This window comes from Cucumis melo, chromosome 3 (genome assembly GCF_025177605.1).
Source record: "Cucumis melo cultivar AY chromosome 3, USDA_Cmelo_AY_1.0, whole genome shotgun sequence".
In the NCBI taxonomy this organism is placed as follows: domain Eukaryota; kingdom Viridiplantae; phylum Streptophyta; class Magnoliopsida; order Cucurbitales; family Cucurbitaceae; genus Cucumis; species Cucumis melo.
In genome coordinates, this window is record NC_066859.1 from 14,735,351 (window position 1) to 14,745,563 (window position 10,213).

Consider the following 10,213-nt stretch of genomic DNA (forward strand, 5'->3'; position numbering starts at 1 on the left):
CACACAAGAACACTAATCATTACATATGACATTATAACAATGTAATAAAATGACTAATCATTATAACATTATAACAATCCGAAATAGTTGATGTACCTTCTTATACTCTCCTCTATTGTCCGACTGAAAGACTTTGATGGATTTATTGAATTGATTCTTGACATATGTAATAAAATGTTTAAAGGCATCAATGGCAGCACTTTTCTGTTTCAAGGGATAAATCCAAGTATATATGCTATAATCATCCATAAAAAGTATATAATAACGAAAACCATCAAATGAGCAAATTGGTGCAGGACCCCACGAATCAGAGTAAATAATATCCAACTATTCAGCAGCTCTAGATTGAGAAATAATAAAGGGGAGATTGTGAGCTTTTCTCAGTTGACATACATCACAGAAATTTATTTCATCACAATCGCTAACAGGCAAGTTACAGTTCTTTACTAAAGAGTCAAAGTCTTGGAAGAAGGATGGCCTAAACGTTTATGTCAAACAGCTTTAAAAACAGCAACATTAATACTGACAATATTTTTTCCTCCTAACAAAATAAATGTCGATGTCTCCTTATTTTTGTGCATAAGCTGTTTCTTGACACTCCTACTATGATCTAACTCAGCATCAACCATTAAACCAGCATTTTCCAGGTGATAAAGATCATTCTTAAGTGTTCCTTTCAGCAGTATTTCTTCTGAAGCTTTGTCCTTAACAAGACAATAATAATCATGAAACTCTAGAAATATGTTATTATCTTGGCAAGTTTTGAAACACTCACCAAGTTTTTTGTAATATCAGAAACACAGAGAATATTTTTAAGAGCTAAAAATCGTTTGCCATCAGTCAAGTAAGAATGCCCGACACAAGTGATATTCAAGGTATTTCCATTTCCTGCTCTTACTTTATCAGTACCTGAGTAGTCTACGGAGTTGGTTAAACCAGATGATTCTGCCGTGACATGATTTGTAGCACCACTATCAATATACCAATTTGGATCAATTACAGTTTCAAGCGTAGCAAAGGGATTAGAACTCTAAGTAGTCACAAAAGCAGTAGGACTTGGATTCACAGACGCACATGAGCTTTATCCTAAAGGACTCAAAAATTCTCTATTAAATCGATTATAGCAAACAAGAGCAGAGTGACCATACTTACCACACTTGGCAAGTGGGTTTGTTCCCTCTACCTTGGTCGCGTCCTCTGTCGTTGTTTGAGTTTCCTCGCTGTCCATGAAAATGGTTTCTATTGTTAGCATAAAACTAATGGCTATTGGGGGATCTGTGTTCATTTAAACTTGTCCTCTGAGCTACATTGACAGCGGCATTTTGGATTGTGTTTCCAGTGTTACGTTGACTATTCTGATGTTCTAATCTTTTCTCAAAAATTAAGAAGTTTGGATTGCATATCCAACCATGATATGTCTAGTTTACCTTGGATTACAACAATGACTGGGTTGTAAACCTCATCTAACCCCAACAACACATGTGAAACAAGAGCACGCGGAGGTACTGGACTGCCAGCTTGCCCAAGGTTATCAACATTATTTTTCATAGTTCGTAAATAGTCTTCCATGTTAAGATTACATTTCCTTGTTGTTTGGAATGTTTGGCGAAGAAAATCTTCCTCAGCTCTTGATTGTATTCCAAAATAGATTTTGAATGGCTTCTCATAGGTCCTTAGCATTTGTAAACCCCATGAGTTGAATAGCCACCTCAAGTGTCATGGAGTTATAGAGTCATCCAAGGAGTAGCAAATCAGTGGTAATCCACCGTTCATACTCGGGATTCACAGTTACTGCAGCAATGGAACTCGACGAAGTTTCTTAAGATGGTTCACCGGTGTTTTCGACAGTAGATCCGCTGGGTTGGGTTGTCAACGGAATAAGTTTGGGTGGGCAAGGACATTCGTCGGATAGGTGGCCGTCGAGCTTGTAGCCTTTGAGAATGGGAAGAGCTAAAGTCTTCCATAGCAAGTAATTACCTCTATCAAGTTTGACGGTTGTTAGTTGGTTTAAAATCTGATTTAGTGGAGGATTGGTAAAGTTGGTAGTAAGTGCCGCAGTGACAGAAAAAGAGGCGGCGTTGGCCATACCAGCTCTGATACCAAATAGGGAATTTGAATTTTCTGGTATTTTGGGATAAAGTAATATTTTTCCCAGATTTTCTTCACACTCATTTATGGCAGCAAACGGCCAAATATATACATAGGGTAAATCTCATTTATTGGGACAAAAATAATAATGGAATGATAAGGAAAAGACAGATGGCAAACAATGATCGGAGACTACAAATTCTTCACTGCCACATTTGCAAATTTTGTCGAGCTGGAGGTTTTCTCACTTTTGCAATTTTCCCTAACACCGGTTGCCACCAGCACCCCATCTCTCTCGCTTTGTAAAACGCAAGTACTATTGATGAACTTCTCTAACTTTACTCGATTACATTTTAAGATAAGTGACGACAGTAGACAAAAGTCTATCTAGGTCTATTAATATCAATCATGGATGGATTTTGAGATTGTGCTATATTTCGTAAAAACATGAATTTTATATAATATTTAAAAACAAACTTTGAAATAATTACTTAAAAAAGTAAAGTAGTAAGAAAAAAATTCCCAATTGATTAGTATAGTGGTTGTGTTGTCTTCATACATCTTCAATCAATTAGAAAGTTTAGTTAAAAAGAAATATCATGTGACAATTTGAAATTAAATAGATGAATCCAGTCCATGTACTCAAATATTATTATTGTTTGGAAATAATATAGTTGTGGATAGAAATTAGAGAGTGTAGATGCAAAATTTGTCTTCTATATCCCGTTGTGAAAAATAAATTAACAGTAGTGATAATTATGGGCTGCCTATAAAAAACAGTAGAGATTCCCTCCGATTTGCTAAACCCATTTAAACACCACTGACCAAAGAGCTTTGAGTAAGAATTAGAAACAATGGAGATGGAAAAAACGGAAAAGCATATGGAAAGGAAGAAAGGTGGCCTTATTACTATGCCATTCATATTCGGTATTCTTTCTTCTTCTTCTTCTTCTTCTTCTTCTTCTTCTTCTTTCTTCTAGATCTGTTTTTTGTTTTTTTTTTTTTCTCTCTTTTTCCTAATTAATTCTTTTTTGTGAATATTAAGCAAATGAGATTTGCGAGAAGATTGCTGTGGTTGGTTTTAATACCAACATGATTAGCTATTTGACAAAGCAACTTCATATGCCTTCAACTAAAGCAGCCAATACCATCACTAATTTCAGTGGAACCGCCAGCTTGACACCTCTCATTGGAGCTTTCATCGCCGATTCTTATGTCGGCCGTTTCTGGACCATCACCGTCGCCTCTATCCTTTACCAGATTGTATATTATTTCTCTCTACCCCATACGGCCAATTTCCATTTTTTTATTGTTATACTTATAATACTCCCACAAAAAATGCCCATCCTCTCATCTCTGTTTTTTTTAAGTATAAACAAATAAAGCAGATGAGATTTTCAATATCTTACAACTTCAAAACGAATAGTGCATACTAATTATCCATGAGCTAGGCATGTTCATTTTGGTAAAAGAACAGCAAAAGAATTGTATATTCTCAACCTCTTAGGACAATAATTAATTAAATTAAACATAGTACGAAGAGAAAAGAGATTATAGAATCTTTTTAACATCTTTTTAATCGTAATAATGAAGCACAAAAAGTTTCCTCCAATTTCAAATTCAACAAAATATATTATTATTGATCAAAGTATCCCATCTTTGAATTTTCTTTTTTAAAAAAGGTAATATTTTAGTGGAGGAATATGAGGAATCAAAGAACGTTAGATAAGAGGGGGAAAATTAATTATTAGTGGAAGAACAATAATTAATTAAGAAAATTATTAATAATTATAATATGGGTTATTATAGGGGATGATAAGCCTAACAACATCAGCAGTGGTGCCGGGGCTGAGGCCACCACCATGCAAGGCCGGAGAAATATGCAAGGAAGCCACCGAGGGACAACTAGGAATACTATACGTATCTCTACTCTTGACAGCGCTTGGGTCCGGGGGAATCCGACCGTGCGTGGTGTCGTTTGGAGCAGATCAATTCGAGGAGGGGGATCCGAAACGTGGGACAAAGACGTACAAATACTTCAATTGGTATTATTTCGCGATGGGGGCGTCGATGCTGGTGGCGGTGACGGTGCTTGTGTATGTGCAAGATAACATCGGGTGGGGATGGGGATTTGGAATCCCTACCATTGCAATGTTGGTGTCCATTATTACATTTGTTGTGGGATACCCGATTTACAGGCATTTGGATCCGTCGGGTAGCCCGTTTAGCCGTTTATTGCAAGTAGGAGTTGCGGCTTATAGGAAGAGGAAAGTTGGTAGTGTCTCTGATTCAAATTTGCTTTATCAGAATCGTGATATCGATGGCCCTATTTCTCGAGATGGCGTCCTTCTTCATACTAAGCATATGAGGTATTTCATTTTCATCTCTCTCTCTCCACTGCCATTTTACTTTTAGTTAATACCACTTTTCTCATCTGCTTCCTAATCACTCTAATCCATTTTTAATTATTCAAAATTATTTTTTATTTAATTTTTACTTTTTACTTATTTCATTCTTTTTTAATAGTTTATGTTTCAAAATGATTTTAACCATTTCATTATTATTAATACCAAACATATGCCGTCCTTTAATTTATATTTTGAGTGATACGTATTTTTTCACTCATCTTTTAACCACAAAGCCAAAACTTAGCTTTCAAATTACTAGTTTAGTATTCCAATATTATGTTTAAAATGTTTGTAAAGAGTTGTTTAGGATATTGAGTCATTGGTTATTATAGTCTTTCGGTTATAATAGTTTGTACTATAAATGCATATATACTATTTTGATTTTAATAGAATTATAGTAGCTTGTGTTTATAGTGCACGTTATTTAGGTCTAGGTTAAAATTAAAGAATACTATTACAAGATATAGTAAAAAATATGTAGACAATAAGGACTTTCTAATAGACTTATCGTAACAATGTGTTTTATAATATGTCGACAATGTGTGTAACTCAAATATTAGATGGACTAATAAATAGGTCACACTTGAGATGTCCAACACCCCTTAATTTTTTTCATCTTGTACTTAACATAGTTGATCGTCTTAAAAAAAAAATGACTAAAACTTTCATTATTTATCCTCTCATATGTCAAGTATTTAGCCAAATCTCAATTTGAAATTAAAAGAGGAAAAAGAAAGAAGAAGAAGATAGATACAAGGTTGCTGTTTGTGATTAGATTTTATAAAATTATGTTAAATCATTAATCATTTAAAAGCTTAAGGTTGAGAATTATGTTAAATTTAATTATATATCAACACTCCAATCTAATATAATATGATTGAGGTTTCGATATTTTGTTTTATTTCCTTTTGGAGCTTCAATTTTGTGTATACCATAAAACTAAATTTTGTCCCTAACTTTTGATTTTTTTTATGAACTTTTATAACTATAATAGATAAAATCAAATACTCAACTATATTTCACATAAATTTTTTTATGTATAGAGTTTTAAAGTTCATTAAATTAAAAAATGAGGAAGTTTAATTTCCAAGGGCATGTTTAAGGATGTTGTTGAGAAAAAAAAAAAAAGTTTAATTCTAAGGGCATATTTAACTATGAAATCGAGAAATAGGAATATAAAATTCTAGGAGTAGATGGGTTCTACTAAAAGATACCATTTTAAATCTTATCAATTTCTTATAACGTAAGTCTATTATAAAGTTTAGAGGCTTACGAACTTCGTAACTTTTACTCCATACTCTTCAATTTTTTATCAAAATCCCCTCTAAAATTGGAGTGATTATTGGTCGGGCATGAGCAGTTTTGTATAAAAATTGGAGTCGAAAATCAACCTAGTCGGTTTATACTAGAGAAACCAACAACGATGTTCAGCATGTCGGTTTCAGTCGGTTTTTTAAAACTTTTTAATTAAACCGACCATCGAGTGTCAACCATTTGAATCGATATTTTTCAAGTATATACCAACTTTAAATCGTCTGATGTTTTTTTTTTTTATTATTATTATTAAAACAAGTAGGTTTTATAATATTGATTTAATTTTAAAGAAAAGAGTAAATTATTTGGGTAGATGAATGAAAAATGTAGTGTTTGAAAGAAAAAGATAGAATTGGTTGTGTTTGAGTGGTGAGGGGCTGCAAATATAAATATATTGAGTCTGAGAATCTGATTCAGTTTGTCCCTCTTCTTCACAAACAACTCACTACAATTTTCATTTCTTTTGTATTTTTAACTAAACAACAAAACCACCTCTGTTTTCCAATTCTTATCTTTTTCTTTCTCTTTCTCTTTCTCTTTCTCTTTCTCTTTCAAATGCCCATCATCAATTTTAAATAAATTAATTAAACTAGGCCCCCTCATTGTTTTTCATTTTTCCACAATTATCTTTTTCTCAATTTCTACCCTCCATAAGCGCATATACAACATATTATTTCTCTCTCTCTCTCTCTGTGTGTACATACCCACCCTTAACTTTTAGGATTCTAGTTGAATGTTGTTAACTATGATTTAGATGGGTGAAATTGAAATAAATTCAAGGTTTATATAATTTTACTAATTCAAAATTTTAGTCTTTAACCTTCTCCCCTTATAATCTTTTCATTTTTCATTTTCATTTTTTAAAATTAAACCTAAACTTTTAATATCTTTTTTATTGGATTATATATGCCATATTCAACTCACCTTCTAAAAGCTTTAGAAATGTGAGTATAATTTTAAAATTTTATGTCTAGTTGAAGGAAAAACTATTGTTAAAGAAGTAGTAAGAAAATAACCAAAAAATATTTTAAAAACCTTATAAAAGTTTTTTTAATACCTTATAGAAACCTTAAATTTGTGTTTAAGACATGTATCAATTTTAAGAGCTATCTATTTCAAACTCTAGAAATAGAATATAATTAACCAAAGACCTACGAGACCAAATAGCCAAAATAAGACATCTTATCGATACAAAATTCAAATTTTATAAACTTAATTAATAGACAAAGATTGCTCAATCAAACACAAAATTAAAAATTCATCAAACTTATCATACTAAACAACTAAATAAAGTTGCTGTGTAACTATAAATAATAAAAATAAAATAAAATATTCTGAAAAAACAAAGAGTACTGTTATCCAAGATAGTAAAATTGGATCTAATGTTAAAAGCACAAAGACTAACAAAGTAAATAGGCACGGTGGGGATAAAGAAACACAAGCAAACTGTTAACCTAGTTTGATGTTGCGACTTGAGTGCTATACCTTTCACTAGAGTTTAAGAGGATTACAAGTACACAACTTTATCTGTCTAAATATACTATCTTGAATTACAATATAAGATCACAGTACAGTAGAAGATTGTCTAGAATCCCGTAAATGTATTGGTATTTGATTCACTCTCATCAATTTTTAGGATTCAGGCTCCTGTGAACACACTTAACTCCAGCAATAATAGAGTAAAGATAGGCTCCCGTAAGTAGTATACCACATGCTCTCAATAATGTTAATGTTGAACAATCATGTCAAACTCCAACAAAGCAGATTACTGATTTTATTCACGTCAGACCGGCTTTTCTAACCAAACAGTATGCAGCAACACAAGTAGGTTTCACACCAACGGCACAAGGCTGCAAGACAACTTGTATATTCAACCTTAAAAAGGAAAAAGATCAAAAACAGCTACCCATTAAGGCCTCAAGCAAAACAAGGGGAAAATCCCACAAAACAAACCAACACCACCAAAAAAATAAAAGAAAATTTTCCAGCCAACCAAAAGTAACAAATTCTATTTACTCTCATCCAACCAAACGAAAAACTGTCCAATGCAGTCATCAGAATGCAATAATCTTTTTATATGTTGATATACTAAATGTAGACTCGAAAACTTGCATATGATTTTGTTAAGGTATTTTTATCACTTTCTCTAATACATCTATGAACGTTAAATTATCAATTGCACATTGTGTAATCATACGTATAATCGGATTACGATGCAGATTTCTAGACAAGGCAGCCGTAGTGACAGAAGAAGAGAAGGTAAAAATGGGAGAAGAATTAGGAAAACCCAATCTATGGAAACTAAGCACAGTCCATAGAGTAGAAGAGCTAAAATCCGTTATTAGAATGGGTCCAATCTGGGCCGCTGGAATCATCTTAATCACAGCATATTCTCAACAAAACACATTTTCTCTCCTTCAAGCTTCAACAATGAACAGACACTTAACAAACTCATTCCAAATCCCTGCTGGTTCCATGACTGTCTTCACCTTGCTCACAATGCTTATCACCGTCGCCTTATACGATCGTGTCTTCATCCCCATCGCCCGTAAATTCACTGGCCTCGACCGTGGCATCACCTTCCTCACTCGCATGGGCATCGGCCTTGTCATCTCCATCTTTGCCACATTAATAGCCGGCTTCGTCGAGCAAAAGCGGAAGCACGTTGCTTTCAATCATGGGCTCATGGATCACCCTACTTCCATCATCCCCATCTCGGTGTTCTGGCTCGTCCCGCAGTATAGCCTGCATGGGATGGCGGAGGCGTTCATGTCGATTGGGCATCTTGAATTCTTCTATGATCAGAGTCCTGAGAGTATGAGGAGCACTGCCATGGCTTTGTTTTGGACTTCAATTTCAGCTGGGAGTTATTTGAGTACTCTGTTGGTCAGTTTAGTTCATAAGTATAGTGGTGGAGCAAATGGGGAGAATTGGATTAGGAATGATAATATTAACAAGGGGAAGTTGGAGAATTTTTATTGGTTGATTACTGTTTTACAAGTGCTAAATCTTGCTTATTACATTGTTTGTGCTAGGTTTTATACTTTTAAGCCTTTGGAGGTTCAGAGGAAAGTTATGGATGGCTCTAAGGTGGATGAACTTCAACTTGTCAACCCTGTTTAGTTTTCACTTTTTTAGCAATCATATATATATACACTTGTTGTCACTACTTCATATTCAATGATATAATAATTAATTGAGAATGCAATAGTGTTTCATATGTTGTGCTTCTATAATGCTTCCAGAATGGATGTCAAATGGTAAGTTCAAGACATTAGTTGCAGATTCAGGAAAGTTATTGAATTCAATGTGTAGTTGAATTGTATAATGAGGTACTCATAAAAAAACCATTTACCTTGCATTTGCACCCAAGCAAAAGCTAAAACTGTATAATGACTTTCATGCTTGAGTCCATTCTAAGGTAAATTATAGTCTATGGTATGAACTCTATGGCTTCCGATCAAGAGTGATTATATTAATGTGAGGTTTCAATCCCATTCCAATCGATCCTCTCTGTCAAAATTGCATCACCATTGCTGGTTTAATGTCAAAACTAGATCGATTTTGCGATGTGAAGTAGAGACAATCTTTTACAAATAGGTCTTATGTATAGTTTATTATCCTTTAATTTAATAACTCGATCCTTCCTCTCATTTGAACATCTTGGCAAATTTTGCCTCAAGGTGTGGTGGAGCAAATTTTTCCCTAAGATGGTGGTTTCCATGGCCGAGTCTCCATGTTTATCGAGATCAGAACAATAGGAAAATACTCAAAAATAACTAAGATATCATTGAAGAAGCTTCAATTCTGTTGAAAAAGCTTCCTTTAGCAATCAGATACTAATGATGTAAAATTAATATAACATTGTTTTCAGAAAAAAAGTATTACAAACTTTGAGAATTTAGTCAAATGGAAAAGGCATCACAGAGCCTTGAAAGTTTGAGAGAAATTTGGGTTTTTACAACTGAATTACGATGGATTATGGAGGGAATTACCGAAGGGATGAAAACATGAAAGATGAGGATTACGTTCTTGAATATTCTGGAGATTCAACAATCATATGGTGTGAATAAAACTAAAAGTAGATTCGAAAAGAATAAAGGATTTGATATCTTAAAAAGAAACCTATGTGAAATTTTTAAATAATTTTATAATAGAGATTAATATTTAAAACTGAAAAACAAGAATTTAGTTGCTGTATATCTACTTTTAGACCCTTAAATTTTGTATTAGAAGGCTTTTTCAGAATATCAAAAATCTCAATCTAACCAAAAATGTATATTAAACATTTATTAGAAATGCATAATTTTGAAATCTAACTAAAACATATATTAAAGATTTCTTAAAGATATATTTTGAAATCTAACTAAATAAATATATTAAAGATTTATCAAATATAGATA

At 33.1% G+C, this 10,213-nt stretch overlaps 1 protein-coding gene and 1 long non-coding RNA gene across 2 annotated transcripts; one reads left to right on the forward strand and one right to left on the reverse strand.

Moving 5' to 3' along the window:
- Positions 1 to 317: 317 nt before the first annotated feature.
- LOC127148711 (uncharacterized) lies at positions 318 to 2,171 on the reverse strand. Its single transcript, XR_007819740.1, has 2 exons — positions 1,428 to 2,171; positions 318 to 1,220 (listed from the first exon to the last, which is right to left on the reverse strand). It is a non-coding gene; the product is annotated as an uncharacterized LOC127148711 (long non-coding RNA).
- Positions 2,172 to 2,663: 492 nt separating this feature from the next.
- LOC103488612 (protein NRT1/ PTR FAMILY 3.1) lies at positions 2,664 to 9,018 on the forward strand. The gene is made up of 4 exons (XM_008447434.3): positions 2,664 to 3,015; positions 3,134 to 3,351; positions 3,898 to 4,457; positions 8,030 to 9,018. The coding sequence occupies exons 1-4, from the start codon at positions 2,943 to 2,945 to the stop codon at positions 8,931 to 8,933; spliced, it is 1,755 nt and encodes a 584-aa protein (XP_008445656.1). The 5' UTR covers positions 2,664 to 2,942; the 3' UTR covers positions 8,934 to 9,018.
- The last annotated feature ends 1,195 nt before the right edge of the window (positions 9,019 to 10,213 follow it).